General features: G+C 37.5%; 1 protein-coding gene across 3 annotated transcripts in view; it reads right to left on the reverse strand.

The window, feature by feature from the left end:
- Window positions 1-25,007, reverse strand: part of LOC127847193 (uncharacterized) — a 227,020-nt gene that overhangs the window by 122,111 nt on the left and 79,902 nt on the right. For all 3 annotated transcript variants that reach the window (XM_052378918.1, XM_052378917.1, XM_052378916.1), the window contains exons 25-27: window positions 6,553-6,628; window positions 5,184-5,233; window positions 3,291-3,436 (exon numbers count right to left, since the gene is read on the reverse strand). In XM_052378918.1, coding sequence (XP_052234878.1) covers window positions 3,291-3,436; window positions 5,184-5,233; window positions 6,553-6,628 — 272 coding nt within the window. The remainder of the gene's footprint in view (window positions 1-3,290; window positions 3,437-5,183; window positions 5,234-6,552; window positions 6,629-25,007) is intronic.

A 25,007-nucleotide genomic window follows, 5' to 3' on the forward strand; every position in this document is an offset into this window, starting at 1 on the left:
TGATTTAAGAACCACCTTAGGTGAGGAAAATACCCCACCCCCTTACAGGGTTTAACTCAACCCATCATATATATATATAAATTCAATTATCTGGAGAGTAATTTAAGAACCACCTTAGGTGAGGAAAATGCCCTACCCCCCTTACAGGGTTTAACTCAACCCATCATATATATATGCATTCAATTATCTGGAGAGTGATTTAAGAACCACCTTAGGTGAGGAAAATGCCCTACCCCCTTACTGGGTTTAACTCAACATATCATATATATATGCATTCAATTATCTGGAGAGTGATTTAAGAACCATCTTAGGCGAGGAAAATGCCCTACCCTCCTTACAGGGTTTAACTCAACCCATCAAATATATATATATATGCATTCAATTATCTGGAGAGTGATTTAAGAACCACCTTAGGTGAGGAAAATGCCCTACCCCCTTACAGGGTTTAACTCAACCCATCATATATATATATATATATATGCATTCAATTATCTGGAGAGTGATTTAAGAACCACCTTAGGTGAGGAAAATGCCCTACCCCCTTTACAGGGTTTAACTCAACATATCATATATACACGCATTCGATTATCTGGAGAGTGATTTAAGAACCACCTTAGGTGAGAAAAATGCCCTACCCCCTTACAGGGTTTAACTCAACCCATCATATATATATGCATTCAATTATCTGGAGAGTGATTTAAGAACCACCTTAGGTGAGGAAAATGCCCTACCCCTTTACAGGGTTTAACTCAACCCATCATATATATATGCATTCAATTATCTGGAGTGATTTAAGAACCACCTTAGGTGAGGACAATGCCCTACCCCCCTTACAGGCAGGGGTTTTTTTTACTAAGAAAGTGACGCCGATATTCGGCGTCTTCCCCTACCAGAATTTTTCCCCTAAAACTACCATTTCCCCTCCAAAAATATAATTTTCACCAAAATATAATATTTTACCCTCAAAGAAATGTTTTTTTCTTTTGGGAAGTCGACACTTATCCAATTTGTACCATGTACAACGATCTCGCTCTCTCTCTCTCTCCCGACGAACACTCAAATCTGGGAATCCCAGTGATTCTATATATAGCTCTTAAATTACGTCATGGAAACCGGGCAACTAATCTTATTAATCATGTGACTATTTTACTGGATTCCGGTCTTGCGCGAGATGGGTGTTTCATCAATAAATTACCGGAAACCAGTGGAATTTTCATCCGGGTTATGTGAAAGCCAAGATATAAACGTTAAAACAGAAAAAAGTCTCACAATTGGCGTTCATACACGAACAAAATAAAAAGTTCGGACTCGGAAAATATTAATAGCGTTGACGCATTTTTTAAGAATGAATCATCAAAAACCGTTCAACCCAGCAGGATTCGGAGGTACATGTAATCAATATCGATTAATACTGTCGGATTATTGTGAAAGTGAAAGTAGACAATCGGCAGCTGCCGCACCTTTCCCTTCCAATACTGTAACAGATCTAGATCGTCAACCCATTCATCATGAAATTGAAATCACAATATTGACATCGTTCCCCGGCCCCAGTTGAAAACATTTACCATTATTAGATCTGTCCCTGCAACTTTATTTAGGACTTTGACTTTAATATCATACTTGTTCATGTGTTTAAGAACAAAAAGGTCAGAGACATGCCTCTTTTTCTAAAAAAAACCCTGAAGTCTGTAGGCGAGTTATAGACATTGAAATGAACAGTTTTTATTTTTTCCCCAAATATGTCTCTTTCGCGCTCGATTTTCCCCTTTTACCCAGCGTCCAGCGTCTTCCCCTTTTGTCTAAAAAAAAACCCTGACAGGGTTTAACTCAACCCATCATATATATATGCATTCAATTATCTGGAGAGTGATTTAAGAACCACCTTAGGTGAGGAAAATGCCCTACCCCCCTTACAGGGTTTAACTCAACATATCATATATATATGCATTTGATTATCTGGAGAGTGATTTAAGAACCACCTTAGGTGAGGAAAATGCCCTACCCCCTTACAGGGTTTAACTCAACCCATCATATATATATGCATTCAATTATCTGGAGTGATTTAAGAACCACCTTAGGTGAGAAAAATGCCCTACCCCCTTTACAGGGTTTAACTCAACCCATCATATATATATGCATTCAATTATCTGGAGTGATTTAAGAACCACCTTAGGTGAGGAAAATGCCCTACCCCCCTTACAGGGTTTAACTCAACCCATCATATATATATGCATTCAATTATCTGAAGAGTGATTTAAGAACCACCTTAGGGGAGGAAAATGCCCTACCCCCCTTACACGGTTTAACTCAACCCATCATATATATGTGCATTCAATTATCTGGAGAGTGATTTAAGAACCACCTTAGGTGAGGAAAATGCCCTACCCCCCTTACAAGGTTTAACTCAACCCATCATATATAAATGCATTCAATTATCTGGAGAGTGATTTAAGAACCACCTTAGGTGAGGAAAATGCCCTACCCCCCTTACAGGGTTTAACTCAACATATCATATATATATATATGCATTCAATTATCTGGAGAGTGATTTAAGAACCACCTTAGGTGAGGAAAATGCCCTACCCCCTTACAGGGTTTAACTCAACATATCATATATATATGCATTCAATTATCTGGAGAGTGATTTAAGAACCATCTTAGGTGAAGAAAATGCCCTACCCTCCTTACAGGGTTTAACTCAAACCATCATATATATATGCATTCAATTATCTGTAGAGTGATTTAAGAATCACCTTAGGTGAGGAAAATGCGCTACCCTCCTTACAGGGTTTAACTCAAGCCATCATATATATATGCATTCGATTATCTGGAGAGTGATTTAAGAACCACCTTAGGTGAGGAAAATGCCCTACCCCCTCACAGGGTATAACTCAACCCATCATATATATATGAATTCAATTATCTGTAGAGTGATTTAAGAACCATCTTAGGTGAGGAAAATGCCCTACCCTCCTTACAGGGTTTAACTCAACCCATCATATATATATATGCATTCAATTATGTGGAGAGTGAATTAAGAACCACCTTAGGTGAGGAAAATGCCCTACCCTCCTTACAGGGTTTAACCCAACCCATCATATATATATATATATATAGAGAGAGAGATCCAGCAAAGTTAAGAACTAATTATAATTTTTTTTTATTGAAAGGGAGGAAATCAGCTGAAATGAGGAGAATTGCACCCCTGATTATTGTGGTATTTTTCAAACTGTATATGAATTTGTTTGCAATCTTGAAATAAATGTGTGGAAAACAACACTTTGTCGTACCCCCGTCGATGTAGATCACGAATCTTCTGTGGGTTGTGGTTTTCTCAGTGGCGTGTTTCAGACGCTGGATTATGTCCTCCTCTAGACGTTGCCGACGGCGATTATAAATATCCAGCGAGTATGACTTTAGTTTGGTTAGGTCAAGCCTTAAAGAGACAACAAAGAGTATTGTTGCTTATTGTTAAAATTGGTTCTGTCTGTATGTATTTCAAAGTTTACGAGGTCCTTCCATGCCTGAGGCTGCATAAGGTGAGGACCTTCAGTGTGTCCCAGTACTTCTACCTAATCAACTTACTAAACTCCCGAAAGTCCGAAAAAATATGTTGAAGTAAAGCTGCGATTTCAAGCAATTAAGTTGTTACTGATCAATTTTTAACTTTGGTGTGCTCTAGTATTGAGGGGGGAAAGCCGAAAGTCACCGACCTGAAATTCACATGCTTGAAGGAATTGGGATCGAAGCAGGTCGCGTAGGACTCAGAAAAGAAGTCAGGTTTGGTCACCATGTGCACAAGACAAAACTTAGTGTAATTAATAAAGAAAGGGAACTTTATCTAAAACTATGTTCACATGGAGTTGTGGCTCTTGTGTTCTGCACATCCCCTTTACGATATCTACATGATTCCAGCCTATACAATTTTTAGTTTTAAAGGCCTTGGGCAGACAATCTTAAAGTATATTAGCTGACAAAAGTCAATAACTATTAACAAGAGCACTGCATAGCGGGTGCCAATGCTGGGATGCGGTGCAGTTTTGAATAAATAAAAGCTAGTCAGAAGAATTATTATTTTTATTTTTTATATTAGAGGTCACAGTGACCTTGACCTTTGACCTAGTGACCCAAAAATGGGTGTGGCATGTAGAACTCATCAAGGTGCAGCAACATAATTATGTAGTTTCAGAGTTGTAGGTGGAAGCACTTTGATTTTAGAGCCAATGGTAAGTTTTAGCACGACACGGACGTCAGACAGCAGACCAGCTGGCTATGACAATTCCTCGGGTTTTCTCTGAAAACAGGCGAGCTAAGAAAAGAAAGGGAAAGCTAATCTCTAAAGCATTGCACTTCCTGCAAATGGGAACATCTATCATCCTATACATTTTCAACCTTGAACTGCATTTAGATTTTCAAATAAGTGAAGGGCAATTACTCTTAAATTATGGGGGCAAGAGTTATGACGGTTGTGCACTTAAAAACAAAAAATAAACAGAAGGCAATAACTCTGAAATAATGGAAGCAAGAGTTATGGTTATTGTGCACTGCTCAGTCCTTCAATGAGATTTATCTACCTATAACTTTTAAAGCTGATACCTCATTTAGTTTTCTAAATAAGCTCTGACAAAAGTTAAGTACACAAATTAACAAAGGGCAGTAACTCTAACAATATGGGGGCAACAGATATGGTTCTTGTGCGCTTCATTTCCCGCTCCATGATATCAATTTACCAGTGAAGTTTGAAGTAACCTCAAACAGTTTGCAAGATATGCCCTGTAAATGAAATACGACATTCAGACTTACAGACGGCCAAACTGAAACCAGTATTACCCAGTATATCAAAGTCAAAAAAGTGCCAGAGGGGGTAATCACTTGACAAACAAGATGGCATCCTTCATGCCGAGACAGGTATTTTTCACCGTTTTATACCCTTGATTACTTGTATAAATTGTTTAAATGGCGCTCACTTTCCAGCGATGTCAGCAAACAAATGATAATCGTTTATTTCGTATCAACATTCGCTCTTTATCTCGACTTTACTCACTGCAAATTTTCTTAGCCAGAGCTGTAATTTTGTGAGGCAAAAATAATAATTGCAGTGAGAAAAAAACCTGCTTCGGCATGGGCGTCCCCATCTTTTTTATCACATGATTACCCCCTCTGAGCCCAACCCCTTCACTAACCAGGTTTCACGCCTGTTCTCAAAGGTCACTGGGAGTTCACGGATGTCCTTCTGTAAATAAAATATGAAGTTAACCCTTTACCACTTAGATACGTATTTTCATGCATTTTTAGTCACGTAGAAAGTTAAATTTAATTCAAGATCTTTCTTACTGGCTGCAAGTTGTTCAGGCTTCATCTCAAAACCTTAGATACTGATGAGCAGCAAGCAGGCTGTTCTGGTTTTATGCTGGTTGCAAAAGCCATTTTCACTTAGCTTCTTATGGGGGAAAGGGTTAATATTGTCATGAAAAAAATTATTTTGTAAACTGGCCCTGATAGACCACTATTTTAAACCTTTGCCATTAAAGAAACTTGTTCATGGTATGGTAAAATTAAGTTTTTCAAAATAATTGATATGGACGAAAAAAAAGAATGTATATGTTATGCTTTAAACAAGCCAAATAACACTCCTGACGAGTAATTTTATTTTTAATATTGTTTCTTTAATGGAAAATCATCATTCAAAATCAGTAAAATAATAATGCATTTGCAACTCTTTTCATTGATAATTTGGAAAATACGTTGAGTATTGTGTTAATTTTCCGCAAATAAGTATGAAAGCGTGCATGGCGCAGTGGTAGGGAATTAGCATTAGCTTCAAGAGGTCCCTTGTTTCAAACCTGAGGAAGGTTTAACATTTTATTCAACTGTTTTTATTGCTATTTCTATTATAATTAAATAAGACTATTCAAAACACTAAATATTTGTTTGACATATTCAATGACATTTTACAAACATCTGTGAACAAGTCCCTTTTAATTCTTTTGCTATTTTCAGGTCACTCAGCACTTTAATTTTGAACCTGCACTTGTGTCAATTGATTAGACTGTGTCACTATATGCAATTATCAAATGCATTTATCTTACTGTAAATAAGTGTAACCAGTAAAAGTGGTGGTGAATTATAGTTACACAGACAAAGATGATTTTCCCACTAAATTTCATAATGTCCAAATAATTTTACATACACAATTTCTTTGGACAAAAAGGTCTTGATGGATAGAAAAATAATATTAACGAATAGAATACTAACATCATTAAATTACTAGACGTGATCACTGAAGGTGAAATTAAGGGAAGGCTATAAAGAAACAAAAAATGACCTAATTGTGTGCCTTAAAGAAAAAAAGGTAAATTAGCCACGTTCTTGGAAAACTGGGCTAAATGCATGTGCGTAAAGTGTCAACCCAGATTTTCTTATGCAGACTGCATAGGCTAATCTGGGACGACAGTTTACGCACATGCATAAAGCCTTGTTTTCCCAGAGTTTCATATTTTGTATGTTCAACATATCTCTTGCACTAGAATTGTATACCTGCAAACTTCTTACCTTGTAAGTGTAGCTGCCAAGATCTAGAAGGTCCTTTAACAATCGTAAAGGGAGATAATTGACCACTGACACTGAGCTGGAAAATATCGAAGGGAGGTTATTGGTCACTGACAAAGAGCTGGAAAATGTCAATGGAAGATAATTGGTCACTGACATAGGGCTGTAAAAAAAGTCAAAGAGAGATAAATGGTCACTGACACACAGATGGAAAATGTCAAAGGGAGATAATTAAAATCTGAGACAGAGCTGGAAAATGTCAATTTGAGATAATTGGTCACTGGCACAGGTCTGGAAAAAAGTCAAAGAGAGATAATTGGTCACTGAAAAAAGCTTGACAAAGACAAAGGGAGATAAAAAAAATGGCTACTCAAACAGAGCTGGAAATTGTAAAAGGGAGATAACTGACCACAGCCACAGAGCTGGAAAGAGTCAAAGGGAGATAATTGGTCACTGACACAGAGAATAGAAATACCAAGGGGAGAAAACTCATGCTAAATGTATAATAATTACATATATCTTATGGAGAAAATCAGTTTAGCTGAACACATGAAGGGGCATAACTGGCCACTGACACAGAGCTGAAATATGTCAAAGGGAGAAAAATCATGTAAATGGAGTTCATTTACATATTTGTAAGGGAGACAATCTATAAATTTGAACTCATCAAAGTACATAACTGGTCACTGACAAAGACATGGACAATATCAAAGGGAGAACATTCAAGTTAAATGGTTCACAGTTTGGCAAATTGACTCTTTTCTTCGGAAAATTCATATAATTAAAAAATGTTTGCTTCATATTCAAATAAGTAAAAGTAAACTCCTGACTAAGACAAAAAATATATAAAAGAAATGTCAATTTATTAAAAAATCATCATTAGAACAACAAAAAGAGAAAACAAAAGTAAATCAGCAGCCAGGAACTCAAAAAAGGATGCCATGATACTGACAGCAAATACCAAGCAAACATTTCCTTTGTTGTCCAACTGTAATGAATTGGCAACATAACTCAATCAGTGAATAACATCAAAATGAGTGTTGCTCTTGGAAAACAAGGCCTAATGCGTGTGCTTAAAGTGTTATTAGAGATTGGCCTGTGAAGTCTGCACAGGCTAATCAGGGAAGACACTTTCCATCTAAACTGGATGTTGGCTAAGAAGAGACTTTCATTAAACAATAAATAACCCATAAAATCGGACAATGTTTTACCTGATTAGCCTTGGGGTACTGCCGAGGCTAATATGGGACTACACTTTACACACTGGGGGACTGCCGAGGCTAATCTGGGACTACACTTTACACACTGGGGGACTGCCGAGGCTAATCTGGGACTACACTTTAAACATACATGCATTAAGCCTAGTTTTGGGGGACTGCCGAGGCTAATCAGGGACTACACTTTACACATACATGCATTAAGCCCAGTTTTGGGGGACTGCTGAGGCAAATCTGGGACTACACTTTACACATACATGCATTAAGCCCAGTGGGGGACTGCCGAGGCTAATCAGGGACTACACTTTACACATACATGCATTAAGCCCAGTTTTGGGGGACTGCTGAGGCTAATCAGGGACTACACTTTACACATACATGCATTAAGCCCATTGGGGGACTGCCGAGGCTAATCAGGGACTACACTTTAAACATACATGCATTACGTCCAGTTTTGGGGGACTGCTGAGGCTAATCAGGGACTACACTTTACACATACATGCATTAAGCCCAGTTTTGGGGGACTGCTGAGGCTAATCAGGGACTACACTTTAAACATACATGCATTAAGCCCAGTGGGGGACTGCCGAGGCTAATCAGGGACTACACTTTAAACATACATGCATTAAGCCCAGTGGGGGACTGCCGAGGCTAATCAGGGACTACACTTTAAACATACATGCATTAAGCCCATTGGGGGACTGCCGAGGCTAATCAGGGACTACACTTTACACATACATGCATTAAGCCCAGTTTTGGGGGACTGCCGAGGCTAATCAGGGACTACACTTTACACATACATGCATTAAGCCCAGTGGGGGACTGCCGAGGCTAATCAGGGACTACACTTTACACATACATGCATTAAGCCCAGTGGGGGACTGCCAAGGCTAATCTGGGACTACACTTTACACAAAAATGCATTAAGCCCAGTGGGGGACTGCCGAGGCTAATCAGGGACTACACTTTACACATACATGCATTAAGCCCAGTGGGGGACTGCCGAGGCTAATCAGGGACTACACTTTACACATACATGCATTAAGCCCAGTTTTGGGGGACTGCCGAGGCTAATCAGGGACTACACTTTACACATACATGCATTAAGCCCAGTTTTGCCAGAGTGAGGCTAAAATATTTGACAAACAATGAAGACATATCAGCATATATGATAAGGAAACTTACTGAAGGCTATGGACGTTTAAACAGATCAGCATATATGATAAGGAAACTTACTGAAGGCTATGGACGTTTTTGTCTGACTTCGAGTATCAACATCATGTTATCTTTGAGGACTTTATTTACATATTACACAATCAGGCCTCTCAGATTGTACTCGTAAAAGTACTAAAGTACTCGTAAATGTTTTGAAGACAAATACCCCACTCCAACTTTACAGCCATCAGATTCAATAACAATTGTGTGCAAAACATTTTGGCACTCTTGAACTATTCAAAAATAAAATATTGTCTACATAAAAGTCTGTATTTCTCAAATGTTTTGTCTCTTGTGATGTGTTTCTTGCTGTTTTGGGAATGAATTCATCACCTCAACAGATTGAGAATTAGGGAATCTTTCAACAGTTACTGTGCGTATTTTGAAAAAAAAGCATTTGACCAAAAACGGCAGGAGAGCAGAAAAAAGTAGTTCTGATGTACTGACTGACACATTTGTTCATTAGCAAAACATTAAATATTAACATCCCTTTCATTAAGATTTGCAGGAGAAAGCTGCTGATAAATTTAGCGCTTTAAAGTTTATTAAAATCAACCTTATCCCACCGCACCATTTAAATACATACAAGCAGCACTCTGGGATAGTGGGGCTAAATGGATGTGTGAAGAGTTATCCCAGTTAAGCCTCTGCCTTCCGCACAGGCTTGTCAAGGACAACTCTTTCCACCTTTACTGGATATGGTAAAGAATGGACTTCTTCCTTTGAACAAAAAATTCATAAAAGTCAAAAGTGTTAATTGTCCCTGTGTGGACTAATATTGGATGACAATTTAACCACATGCATTAAGCCCAGTTTTCCAGCAGTAAGGCTCATTTAAAACACCTTGCACATAGGTTGATGCAAATATAGTGTTGTTGGACGGTGCTCTCTGAAAAGGGGGTTTAATGCAAGTGCGTAAAGTATCATCCCAGATTAGCCTGTGCAGTCTGCACAGGCTAATCAGGGACGTCATTTACCGCGTTTGTTATTTTTCATTTAAAGAAAGTATCTTCTTAGCAAAAATCCAGTTTGGGCGGAAAGTGTCGTCCCTGATTAGCCTGTGCGGACTGCACAGGCTAATCTTAGATGACACTTTATGCACATGCATTAACCCATTAATGCCTAGCATCTAGAAAAAAGGCCTTGGCAAACAGCGTAGACCCAGATGAGACCCCGCATGATGCAGCGTCTTATCAGGGTCTGCATTGTTTGCTTAAAGGAATTTCTGTAAGTTATATTCTAAATAAAGAAATAAATATACTAGACATCCCTAATTTTGGAAATAAATTGATTCAATTAAGAAGGATGGGAGAGTCCACTAGGCATAAATGGGTTAAACCCCATTTTCACAGATCACGGACCAAATATATGAGGGCCAACTCTGAGAATGTGTTTCAAGTGGGCTTGCTGCTTGAACAATTGCAAACTTTCTGCAGTTGTTATTTCTCTGAGAATGTGTTTCAAGTGGGCTTGCTGCTTGAACAATTGCAAACTTTCTGCAGTTGTTATTTCACTTGAGGCAAAGTGGTCCATTTGGTCCAAATGTCGTGTTGTAAATGGGTAATGTAAACATGCACTTAAATATTGGAATGCAGATGCATAATAAATTATTCATCAACTTTACAGTCGCACAGGATACCTGCTGAAATTCCTTTTAAAACTTCCATTAAACAAAGAACTAAATTTCCATTGTAAAACCTTTCACAGAAAAATAAAAAAAAGTCTTACACTTTTAAATGTTAAATCAGTTGTTTAAATTCTATTTGTAGTCAAACCTTAATAATAAATCAACCTAATTTTGTCCTACCTTTCCATTGCTTAAAGAGGCTAAAACAGTCAATTGAAACTGGAGATATTACAAATGAAGATAACAAGAGCACAGCATTACTGATGAAAACGCTCGGCTGCAAAAGCTTGTAGGAAAAAAATATTTTTAAATTTGTTTAGAGGTCACAGTGACCTTGACCTAGTGACCCAAAATTGGGTATGGCGTGTAGAACTCATCAAGGTGCATCTACATATGAAGTTTCAAAGTTGTAGGTGGAAGCACTTTGATTTTAGAGCCTATGTTAAAGTTTTATATTAGAAGTCACAGTGACCTTGACCTTTGACCTAGTGACCCAAAAATGGGTGTGACTTGTAGAACTCATCAAGGTGCATTTACATATAAAGTTTCAAAGTTGTAGGTGGAAGCACTTTGATTTTACGGAGAATGTGAAGGTTTATGTTAAAGTTTTATATAAAAGGTCACAGTGACCTTGACTTTTGACCTAGTGACCCAAAACTGGGTGTTGCGTGTAGAAATCATCAAGGTGCATCTACATATGAAGTTTCAAAGTTGTAGGTGCAAGTACTTTGATTTTAGAGCCTATGTTAAAGTTTTATATTAGAGGTCACAGTGACCTTGACCTTTGACCTAGTGACCAAAAAATGGTGTGGCATGTAGAACTCATCAAGGTGCATCTACATATGAAATTTAAAAGTTGTAGATGGAAGCACTTTGATTTTAGAGCCTATGTTTAAGTTTTTTATTAGAGGTCACAGTGACCTTGACCTTTGACCTAGTGACTCAAAAATGGGTGTGGCATGTAGAACTCATCAAGGTGCATCTACATATGAAGTTTCAAAGTTGTAGGTGGAAGCACTTTGATTTTAGAGCCAATGTTAAGGTTTAAGCACGACGCCTACAGCAGACGGCGAGCTGGCTATGACACAATAACTCGGATTTTCTACAAAAACAGCCGAGCTAATAAATAAAATTATACACTTTAACAAACTTTAACTGAAACTGCATTGTACGAATTATACATGTATAAAATTTTAATTTTGAAAATTATCAACAACAGTGTCATAAATTGTTTTTTTCTGTTCAGAATTGTGTTAAAACAAGATAATGTATGTGTTTATCAGAAACACTATGTCCCCTTTTGAGCCGCGTTGAAGCTATATATTTGACCTTGAAGGATGACCTTGACCTTTCACCACTCAAAATGTGCCGCTCCATGAGAGACACGTGCATGCCAAATATGAAGTTGCTATCTTAAATATTGCAAAAGTTATGGCAAAATATTAAAGTTGGAGCAAACAAACACACAAACAAACCAACTAACAGACAGGGCAAAAACAATATGTCCCCCACTATAGTGGTGGGGGACATAAAAACATTATAATTTTGTTTTACAATTTAGTATAATGACACAATTTTCCAACTTTGAAGTAAAATAATGTTGGGTAAAACAAATGCAATAAACTTCAAATAACATTGTCTGTCCAAATCGCAATAATCAACATCATTGAAGCATTTAAAAGTATTTTAAGAATTTCGTCAATTTAAAATGACTGCACTGATGGTTGAAATAGTTAAATCAATAGATCCAATTACGATTAATTGGCCATGGTCATGAAATACCTTCTGTTCAATAGTATGATTTTAAAGTCACCAAATTCTTGAGACAAGCTTAAGTATTAGTATTTTTATTCTTAAATGATAAACTGGCTGATTTTTCTACAAAGCTTTTTCTGGGAAAACTAGGCTAAATGCACGTGCATCATCAAAAGTGTTTTCCCACATAAGCCTGGACTGCACAGGCTGATCAGAGGGGACAGAACGCACATGCTTTAAGCCCAGTTTTCCCAGAATGATAATGCATTAAGCCCAGTTTTTCCAGAATGATACTGCATTAAGCCCAGTTTTCCCAGAATGATACTGCATTAAGCCCAGGTTTCCCAGAATGATACTGCATTAAGCCCAGTTTTCCCAGAGTGATACTGCATTAAGCCCAGTTTTCCCAGGATGATACTGCATTAAGCCCAGTTTTCCCAGAATGATACTCGAGACATTAATCTGTCCTTCCAACTGCCTTCCTCCTAACCAAACTCTATTTCTTTCATTACCTTACTTAAAATAAAAATAATTTTGCCCAATAACTACGCAACTAAACAATGCAAAAGGTGACCTAAAACAGAAAAATACATATTCCACATTTCAACTGCATAAATATTTATACGAATTTAAGAATCAAAATCAGCTGTGCGTTATCATTGTTTATTAGCCAATAAACAATGCTGTGTCATTTTCATGTTAAACTATTTTAAACAACTTGGCCTTTTATCCTCATGATTAATTCCCACAGGAACAGGAATTTGCTTTAAAAAATTAATATATTTTTGCAGGAAAAAAATGTATACTTTTAATTTATTTCATATAATTTCAATATAAAACTTCATAGTGTAATATTCAGTTATCATCATCTTAAAGTACTGTTGGTATTTAATAATCTTCAATATTATTGAAGAAATAATTAAAATTTATACAAGCAAATGAACAAAAAGATTCAAATTTTCTCCCTATTTTCAAGGTTTTATTTGACATTATCCATTACATACAAAGCTACAAAGTTAAGAAGCCCGAGCTTTGCTCTTGTATGGTATGAAATTACTGAGGTGTATATCCCATACATCAGTTACTAACGGTGTAACTAATAATACTAATTTGTTTACAATTAACACATTTATTAAACGATTAACAAAAGCAAAAAACTTGATCCAAAAAAATAAATTTGTTTGCAATTAAGTTTTGCCTAATTGGTCCTATAAGTGTTGCCTAATTGGTCCTATAAGTTTTGTGCGACTAGACCTTGAACCATAAAAAGTTGTTTACGAATAAGATGTTTACCCAATCCCAGCCTCCTAGATATACATTAAAGACGTGAAACAATAGACTATTACAGCCATAACTGACTTGTTTACAATAAATAATGTTTAAACATTTGCAATCTAAACTGTTTGAAGGATTGGTTTAAATCATTCACCTAAATGCCACTCAAATTATCAAATCATTCTGGATCCGGAAAAAAACTGGGCTAAATGCACATGTGTAAATTGATTTCCCAGATTAGCCTGTGCAGTCTGCATGGGCTAATCAGGGACGACACTTTCATCTTTTAAGGCATTCTTTATTCAAAGGTAGTCTCTTAGTAGTAAAAATCCAGTTTGAGTGGAGAATGTCATCCAAGATGTGTCTGTGCAGTCTGCATGGGCTAATCAGGGACGACACTTTCCACTTTTAAGGCATTCTTTATTCAAAGGTAGTCTCTTAGTAGTAAAAATCCAGTTTGAGTGGAGAATGTCATCCAAGATGTGTCTGTGCAGTCTGCATGGGCTAATCAGGGACGACACTTTCCACTTTTAAGGCATTCTTTATTCAAAGGTAGTCTCTTAGTAGTAAAAATCCAGTTTGTGCAGAGAATGTCATCCAAGATTAGTCTGTGCAGTCTGCATGGGCTAATCAGGGACGACACTTTCCACTTTTAAGGCATTCTTTGTTCAAAGGTAGTATCTTAGTAGTAAAAATCCAGTTTGAGCGGAGAATGTCATCCAAGATTAGTCTGTGCAGTCTGCATGGGCTAATCAGGGACGACACTTTCCACTTTTAAGGCATTCTTTGTTCAAAGGTAGTATCTTAGTAGTAAAAATCCAGTTTGTGCAGAGAATGTCATCCAAGATTAGCCTGTGGAGTCTGCACAGGCTAATCAGGGACGACACTTTCCACTTTTAAGGCATTCTTTGTTCAAAGGTAGTCTCTTAGTAGTAAAAATCCAGTTTGTGTGGAGAATGTCATCCAAGACTAGCCTGTGTAGTCTGCATGGGCTAATCAGGGACGACACTTTCCGCTTTTAAGGCATTCTTTGTTCAAAGGTAGTCTCTTAGTAGTAAAAATCCAGTTTGAGCGGAGAATGTCATCCAAGACTAGCCTGTGTAGTCTGCATGGGCTAATCAGGGACGACACTTTCCGCTTTTAAGGCATTCTTTGTTCAAAGGCAGTCTCTTAGTAGTAAAAATCCAGTTTGAGTGGAGACTGTCATCCAAGATTAGTCTGTGGAGTCTGCATTGGCTAATCAGGGACGACACTTTCGGCTTTTAAGGCATTCTTTGTTCAAAGGAAGTCTCTTAGTAGTAAAAATCCAGTTTGTGGGGAGAATGTCATCCAAGATTATACTGTGGAGTCTGCACAGGCTAATCAGGGACGACACTTTCCGCTTTTAAGGCATTCTTTGTTCAAAGGAAGTCTCTTAGTAGTAAAAATCCAGTTTGAGCGGAGAATGTCATCCAAGATTAGCCTGTGCAGTCTGCATGGGCTAATCAGGGACGACACTTTCCGCTTTTAAGGCATTCTTTGTTCAAAGGTAGTCTCTTAGTAGTAAAAATCCAGTTTGTACGGAGAATGTCATCCAAGATTAGTCTGTGCAGTCTGCATGGGCTAATCAGGGACAACACTTTCCGCTTTTAAGGCATTCTTTGTTCAAAGGTAGTCTCTTAGTAGAAAATCCAGTTTGTGGGGAGAATGTCATCCAAGATTAGCCTCAGCAGTCTGCATGGGCTAATCAGGGACGACACTTTCCGCTTTTAAGGCATTCTTTATTCAAAGGTAGTCTCTTAGTAGTTAAAATCCAGTTTGTGGGGAGAATGTCATCCAAGATTAGCCTGTGCAGTCTGCATGGGCTAATCAGGGACAACACTTTCTGCTTTTAAGGCATTCTTTGTTCAAAGGTAGTCTCTTAGTAGTAAAAATCCAGTTTGTGCGGAGAATGTCATCCAAGATTAGCCTGTGCAGTCTGCATGGGCTAATCAGGGACGACACTTTCCGCTTTTAAGACATTCTTTGTTCAAAGGCAGTCTCTTAGTAGTAAAAATCCAGTTTGTGCGGAGAATGTCATCCAAGATTAGCCTGTGCAGTCTGCATGGGCTAATCAGGGACGACACTTTCCGCTTTTAAGACATTCTTTGTTCAAAGGCAGTCTCTTAGTAGTAAAAATCCAGTTTGTGCGGAGAATGTCATTCAAGATTAGTCTGTGCAGTCTGCATGGGCTAATCAGGGACGACACTTTCCGCTTTTAAGGCATTCTTTGTTCAAAGGTAGTCACTTAGTAGTAAAAATCCAGTTTGTGCGGAGAATGTCATCCAAGATTAGTCTGTACAGTCTGCATGGGATAATCAGGGACGACACTTTCCACTTTTAAGGCATTCTTTATTCAAAGGTAGTCTCTTAATCGTAAAAATCCAGTTTGTGCGGAGAATGTCATCCAAGATTAGTCTGTGGAGTCTGCATGGGCTAATCAGGGACGACACTTTCCACTTTTAAGACATTCTTTGTTCAAAGGCAGTCTCTTAGTAGTAAAAATCCAGTTTGTGCGGAGAATGTCATCCAAGATTAGTCTGTACAGTCTGCATGGGCTAATCAGGGACGACTCTTTCCGCTTTTAAGGCATTCTTTGTTCAAAGGCAGTCTCTTAGTAGTAAAATTCCAGTTTGTGCGGAGAATGTCATCCAAGACTAGCCTGTGCAGTCTGCATGGGCTAATCAGGGACCACACTTTCCGCTTTTAAGACATTCTTGGTTCAAAGGTAGTCTCTTAGTAGTAAAAATCCAGTTTGTGCGGAGAATGTCATTCAAGATTAGTCTGTGCAGTCTGCATGGGCTAATCAGGGACGACACTTTCCGCTTTTAAGACATTCTTTATTCAAAGGAAGTCTCTTAGTAGTAAAAATCCAGTTTGTGCAGAGAATGTCATCCAAGATTAGCCTGTGCAGTCTGCATGGGCTAATCAGGGACGACACTTTCCGCTTTTAAGGCATTCTTTATTCAAAGGCAGTCTCTTAGTAGTAAAAATCCAGTTTGTGCGGAGAATGTCATCCAAGATTAGCCTGTGCAGTCTACATGGGCTAATCAGGGACGACACTTTCATCTTTTAAGGCATTCTTTGTTCAAAGGCAGTCTCTTAGTAGTAAAAATCCAGTTGGTGCGGAGAATGTCATCCAAGATGTGTCTGTGCAGTCTACATGGGCTAATCAGGGACGACACTTTCCGCTTTTAAGGCATTCTTGGTTCAAAGGTAGTCTCTTAGTAGTAAAAATCCAGTTTGTGCGGAGAATGTCATCCAAGATTAGCCTGTGCAGTCTGCACTGGCTAATCAGGGACGACACTTTCGGCTTTTAAGGCATTCTTTATTCAAAGGTAATCTCTTAGTAGTAAAAATCCAGTTTGTGCAGAGAATGTCATCCAAGATTAGTCTGTGCAGTCTGCACTGGCTAATAAGGGACGACACTTTCCGCTTTTAAGGCATTCTTTATTCAAAGGTAGTCTCTTAGTAGTAAAAATCCAGTTTGTGCGGAGAATGTCATCCAAGATTAGTCTGTGAAGTCTGCATGGGCTAATCAGGGACGACACTTTCCGCTTTTAATGCATTCTTTATTCAAAGGTAGTCTCTTAGTAGTAAAAATCCAGTTTGTGCGGAGAATGTCATCCAAGATTAGTCTGTGAAGTCTGCATGGGCTAATCAGGGACGACACTTTCCGCTTTTAAGGCATTCTTTATTCAAAGGTAGTATCTTAGTAGTTAAAATCCAGTTTGTGCGGAGAATGTCATCCAAGACTAGCCTGTGCAGTCTGCATGGGCTAATCAGGGACGACACTTTCCGCTTTTAAGGCATTCTTTGTTCAAAGGTAGTATCTTAGTAGTAAAAATCCAGTTTGTGCGGAGAATGTCATCCAAGATTAGTCTGTGCAGTCTGCATGGGCTAATCAGGGACGACACTTTCCGCTTTTAAGGCATTCTTTGTTCAAAGGTAGTCTCTTAGTAGTAAAAATCCAGTTTGTGCAGAGAATGTCACCCAAGATGTGTCTGTGCAGTCTGCATGGGCTAATCAGGGACCACACTTTCCGCTTTTAAGGCATTCTTTATTCAAAGGTAGTCTCTTAGTAGTAAAAATCCAGTTTGAGCGGAGAATGTCATCCAAGACTAGCCTGTGTAGTCTGCATGGGCTAATCAGGGACGACTCTTTCAGCTTTTAAGACATTCTTTGTTCAAAGGTAGTCACTTAGTAGTAAAAATCCAGTTTGTGTGGAGAATGTCATCCAAGATTAGTCTGTGCAGTCTGCATGGGCTAATCAGGGACGACTCTTTCCGCTTTTAAGGCATTCTTTGTTCAAAGGTAGTCTCTTAGTAGTAAAAATCCAGTTTGTGCAGAGAATGTCATCCAAGATTAGTCTGTGCAGTCTGCATGGGCTAATCAGGGACGACACTTTCCGCTTTTAAGGCATTCTTTGTTCAAAGGTAGTATCTTAGTAGTAAAAATCCAGTTTGTGCGGAGAATGTCATCCAAGATTAGTCTGTGCAGTCTGCATGGACTAATCAGGGACGACACCTTCCGCTTTTAAGGCATTCTTTGTTCAAAGGTAGTATCTTAGTAGTAAAAATCCAGTTTGTGCAGAGAATGTCATCCAAGATTAGTCTGTGGAGTCTGCATGGGCTAATCGGGGACGACACTTTCGGCTTTTAAGGCATTCTTTGTTCAAAGGTAGTCTCTTAGTAGTAAAAATCCAGTATGTGCAGAGAATGTCATCCAAGATGTGTCTGTGCAGTCTGCATGGGCTAATCAGGGACCACACTTTCCGCTTTTAAGGCATTCTTTATTCAAAGGTAGTCTCTTAGTAGTAAAAATCCAGTTTGTGCGGAGAATGTCATCCAAGATTAGTCTGTGCAGTCTGCATGGGCTAATCAGGGACGACACTTTCCGCTTTTAAGGCATTCTTTGTTCAAAGGTAGTCACTTAGTAGTAAAAATCCAGTTTGTGCAGAGAATGTCATCCAAGATTAGCCTGTGCAGTCTGCATGAGCTAATCAGGGACGACTCTTTCCACTTTTAAGGCATTCTTTGTTCAAAGGTAGTCACTTAGTAGTAAAAATCCAGTTTGAGCGGAGAATGTCATCCAAGATTAGTCTGTGCAGTCTGCATGGGCTAATCAGGGACGACTCTTTCCACTTTTAAGGCATTCTTTGTTCATAGGTAGTCACTTAGTAGTAAAAATCCAGTTTGTGGGAGAATGTCATCCAAGATTAGCCTGTGGAGTCTGCATGGGCTAATCAGGGACGACACTTTCGGCTTTTAAGGCATTCTTTGTTCAAAGGTAGTCTCTTAGTAGTAAAAATCCAGTTTGTGCAGAGAATGTCATCCAAGATTAGCCTGTGCAGTCTGCATGGGCTAATCAGGGATGACACTTTCCACTTTTAAGGCATTCTTTATTCAAAGGTAGTATCTTAGTAGTAAAAATCCAGTTTGAGCGGAGAATGCCATCCAAGATTAGCCTGTGCAGTCTGCACATGAACTAAGCCAATTTTCCCCAGAATGAGGCTCAATTAATGTTCTTGCTCAATACTGTGATGTATTTGTTTTTCAATGGCAGAAGATTAACATTTTTTCCCAAAAATTCGGCAAAAAATTCCACAAAAATATGCCCAAATTTTCCAATTAACTCAATACTTGGTTTATTGAATTTATTATACAGCAATTTAATTCGATAGCATTTGATAATATGAATTTTAAAAAACAGTAAAACATGCACTTATACATGCCAGATTTTTTTAGGTCCAAAGCAGGACATTCCATAAAAAATTGTCTGGACATTTGACCAAAAAGCAGGACACCTAAAACGATCTATCATTCCACCTTTACTGTAATCAGTATAGTACTAACAAAAACTCTTGATACTTTATTTCAAGACATAAAACATCTGATATGAAGCATGAAATCTTAAACATAACAATAACAGTTTTATTAAATAAGACAATAGCAAACAACGAAGATAATATTCATCTTTTTAGAGAACAAAATCTGGAACATTACGACAACAATACTCATTATATTACTTTCAATGGCAAACATTAACGCAGGGGAGGCTATCCAGTACACTCAAAGTACGGGTTACAGTAAACTATCTACCGAACAGTTACATCAGCTTGACACGGAATGCGCGGTTGAACACATTTCCGAGGTAGGTTTTTGGTGGAAGCAAACCGTCTTTGTGTTCATTTTAACTGCCAACAACGCCTCAACCGTTCTATGGCCCAGATTTCTGTAAAAGACTCATTAATGACGTGGAGATAACTTTACAAAGCAATTGTTTTGTAAACCGTTTCAAACAAAGACAAAAACAAACACATTTTCAACATTTATTTCATTATAATACAACTATCGATAGCAATAAGCGACCACTATCTTGAAGACCACCATGGTGTGATTGCCTGATAAAATCAATAATTAGCTGATAAATTGCTGATAAGGTGTCATAAACAACACTGGTACACACGAGAAGTAGAATCGGATTGTTAATTGGGGGCAATAAAGGGATTAGCGGTGGTAAGTGTTAGTGAAACAGAGCTTGAATAGCGAATTTTATTGGGAACCTATAGACCTTACATCCTATTTTACGAATGTCTGGACAAATCGTCTCATATCGGGACGCCGTGACAAAGGGTTCAAAAGCGGGACTGTCCCGCCGAGATCAGGACGTCTGGCATGTATGACTTATAAACAATTGGTTAACTGTTATTTATAATGGTATTAATAATGTTTAATTTTCTCAATTTCAAGGTCTATCATGCTTTTTTTCCCAATCAAAATGGCACAGGCTGTAAAATATAAAGCAAAAAGAAGAGATGTGTTTGTCAGAAACACAATGCCCCTATTGCACCCCTTTGAAGCCATATATTCAGAGCTACAGATAAGATTTTTTGGGAAATTTGGTAATACCCTTCAAAATAAGAATGAATTGGGTAATGAATAAAGTGATTGGGTATCCAAAATTATGATACCCGCTCATATTAAAAATAATTGGGTATTTGTACCAAAACAAACAATTGAATAGGGTAACTGCAATAAAACATTCATTTAGCTTCTCAAAAACTTACCTACATATAGTTATGTATTCAATTGAAGTATAGGTTGTTCAATAAGGTCATTAACAATACCCTTTGCAATTGTTTCGCCATCAAATTTATTTACCACGACAAAGGAATCTATACAGGTTTTTTGTATTTTTTGCGGAACTTTCCGTCTGCCTTGTGACGCCATTTTGTTTGACTCGCATGTGTTATCATCTAAATGCTTGGGAAATACGTTACAATATAAAACAAGTGCTTGTCGATCGAGTCAAAACGGCCAAACCTAAACGTTTTTTTTTATTATGCATAGAAGGTGGCTCGAATTGGATATCGGCGATTTGTTTTGCGTACCGGTACGCTAAGATTTTGAAAAGATTGCGTATCCACATTTTTTTTATTGCGTATTTACGCAAATACGCAGCTTATCTGTAGCTCTGCATATATTTGACCTTTGACCTTGAAGGATAACCTTGACCTTAACCTTTCACCACTCAAAATGTGCAGCTCCATGAGATACACATGTATGGCAAATATCAAGTTGCTATCTTCAATAATGCAAAAGTTATTGCAAAACTTTAACCAAGGTTAAAGTTTTGGGACACACACAATGAATGACAGACAGACAGACAGACAGGCCAAAAACAATATACCCCTGATCTTTGGATTTGAGGGCATAAACATCACTGATCATTACCCATCTACTTTGAAAAATCATCCCCTTACATCCAGCCTAAACCCTTTCCCACTCAGAAGCAACATGGAAATGGCTATAAGCAAACAGCATAAAACCAGAACAGCCTGCAAAGTGGAAATGGCTATGTGCAAACAGCATAAAACCAGAACAGCCTGTGAGTAACTTACAGTCTGTTCAGGTTTTATGCTGTTTGCTGCCCATCAGTTTCTAAGGTTTGGAGATGAAGCCTTACAAACTTGAATCAAATAAGAAAGATCTTGAATTAAATTAAATTTTCTAAGGGACTGCAAATGCGTGAAAATACGCAACTTAGTGATAAAGGTTTAATAGAATTCTCAAGTTTGTCCCATTTTTATCATAACCTTACAAAATAGCCACATGCACTTTCAAATCACGAATGTTGCTTGTATTTTTTTATCCAAATCAGCTGCCAAACCTTGTAAAGTACTTCACATATACATGCATAATGAAACAATACATTCAGTATAACCTAGACATAAACAATATTTCACTCAATAAGTTTCATCCAAAAGCAGACATATTACCTCTGTTTATTACCCTCAAACTTTTTACAATTCTCTCCTCTCTTCCGACCTTAATCCAAAAGCAGACATATTACCTCTGTTTATTACCCTCAAACTTTTTAAAATTCTCTCCTCTCTTCCGACCTTAATCCAAAAGCAGACATATTACCTCTGTTTATTACCCTCAAACTTTTTACAATTCTCTCCTCTCTTCCGACCTTAATCCAAAAGCAGACATATTACCTCTGTTTATTACCCTCAAACTTTTTACAATTCTCTTCTCGCTTCCCACCTTAATGGAATCCTCCATCCAAAAGCAGACATATTACCTCTGTTTATTACCCTCAAACTTTTTACAATTCTCTTCTCTCTTCCCACCTTAATGGAATCCTCCATCCAAAAGCAGACATATTACCTCTGTTTATTACCCTCAAACTGTTTACAATTCTCTCCTCTCTTCCCACCTTAATATTACCTCTGTTTATTACCCTCAAACTTTTTACAATTCCCCTTCTCTCTTCCGACCTTAATCCAAAAGCAGACATATTACCTCTGTTTATTACCCTCAAACTTTTTACAATTCTCTCCTCTCTTCCGACCTTAATCCAAAAGCAGACATATTACCTCTGTTTATTACCCTCAAACTTTTTACAATTCTCTCCTCTCTTCCGACCTTAATCCAAAAGCAGACATATTACCTCTGTTTATTACCCTCAAACTTTTTAAAATTCTCTCCTCTCTTCCGACCTTAATCCAAAGGCAGACATATTACCTCTGTTTATTACCCTCAAACTTTTTACAATTCTCTCCTCTCTTCCGACCTTAATCCAAAAGCAGACATATTACCTCTGTTTATTACCCTCAAACTTTTTACAATTCTCTTCTCTCTTCCCACCTTAATGGAATCCTCCATCCAAAAGCAGACATATTACCTCTGTTTATTACCCTCAAACTTTTTACAATTCTCTTCTCTCTTCCCACCTTAATGGAATCCTCCATCCAAATGATATATTACCTCTGTTTATTACCCTCAAACTGTTTACAATTCTCTCCTCTCTTCCCACCTTAATATTACCTCTGTTTATTACCCTCAAACTTTTTACAATTCCCCTTCTCTCTTCCGACCTTAATCCAAAAGCAAACATATTACCTCTGTTTATTACCCTCAAACTGTTTACAATTCTCTCCTCTCTTCCAACCTTAATGGAATCCTCCTCCAGCTATAGTCCCATGTTTATCCAAACTTTTTAAACTACAGAATATTCAACTTTGAAATCATGAAAGTGTCTTGTATTTTTATCCAGACCAACTGCCAACCAGTTAAGTACTTTAAATAAACATGCATGGGAACATGCATAAATTAACTACACTGGATTTCAAACGCTGGACTGTCACTGAAACACGGTTTTACAACAGTTTACCGTACCTGGATTGTATAAACAAATTACCCGAGTAATTAGAGTATTAATTAAACAATACGAGAACTAAGCAAACATTTGATAGAGACGGTCGTTAAACATGATTTTCTGATATTCAAAACAGTAGCAAAATGTTGAAGAATGCTTAAACCCTCTTCAGCAGGGCTCTGTCAACAGAACTATTGAATTTTCATATTAAAATTATACTCAGTTTTCTAAGCAAATGATTTCAACAAACATTGATATCTGTTAATGTTATGGACTGCATTGTATCTGGTATTTTATAACGAATATATGATTTTTTTTGCCCCATTTTTATGCTTCTGTCCCACTATGAACTAGTGTTTTATACATTCCAATTAATATTATCCGAAACTAATAAACTGTGATTAAACCTTTAAAATAAATAAATAAAAATAACATAATTAAAACTTGTTTTATTTATCTTGTATTAGTTATAATCTCATCTCAAATAAGACAATAACTAAAACAAGTGTTTTTTTTTTAAATAATTTAAACATCCAATCATCCTACCTTTGTTTGACTGCTCCCCAAAACTTAAAACATTCACAAAACAAACATGTTACAACTTTCACACTTCCAGGAAAGCAAGTACATATATTATTCATAGAGTTTATGCTGAAATTGCATGCTTGAGTGCCTGAAAGATGTAACATTGGCCTTCAGGGGTGGCACCTAAACTGACTGCATTGATAATTCATGTTCCTTTTTAATGAGTGTTTCTCTCAAATGAACAAATAATATTAGTTGTCAAGTACATATATTCATACAAGCCTTGCTCTGCGAAAAGGGGGTTTATTGCATGTGAGTAAAGTGGCGTCCCAAATCAGGGAATTTACAGGTTCCGCCTAAACTGGATTTTTGCTAAGAAGAGACTTTCTTTAAACAAAAATATCATCATTTTGGAAAGTGGCGTCCCTGATTAGCCTGTGCGGACTGCAGTTTAAGTGGAAAGTGTCCACCTGATTACCCTGCGCAGACTGCACAGGCTTATTTGTGACGACACTTAAAGCACATGCTTTTAAACCCCTTTTCACAGAGCGAGGCTCAAGTTATGTTGGAAAATCAGACAAAGGGCCATAATTCTGCAAAAAATCATTGAGACCCAAAATCCTTTCGATAAAATCAACTACACATTTAGGCTATTTAACTGTAAATATATGAGCAAAGTCCACCCACTTGTTATAGACAAGTTTAAAACAGAAGCATCATGACATACAGACTGATGATACAGAATAAGTACAGATTGATGATATAGAGTAAGTACAGACCAATGCTACATAATAAGTATAGATTGATGATACAGAATAAGTACAGGCCAATGCTTCAGAATAAATACAGACTGATGATACAGAATAAGTACAGATTGGTGATACAGAATGAGTACAGATTGATGATATATAATAAGTTCAGACCAATGCTACATAATAAGTACAGACTGATGGTACAGATAAGTACAGATTGATGATACAGATAAGAACAGACCAATGCTACATAATAAGTACAGATTGATGATACAGAATAAGTACAGGTCAATGCTACAGAATAAGTACAGACTGATGATACATAATAAGTACAAATTGATGATATAGAATAAGTACAGACCAATGCTACAGAATAAGTACAGATTGATGATACAGAATAAGTACAGG

This window comes from Dreissena polymorpha, chromosome 10 (genome assembly GCF_020536995.1).
Source record: "Dreissena polymorpha isolate Duluth1 chromosome 10, UMN_Dpol_1.0, whole genome shotgun sequence".
Lineage (NCBI taxonomy): Eukaryota > Metazoa > Mollusca > Bivalvia > Myida > Dreissenidae > Dreissena > Dreissena polymorpha.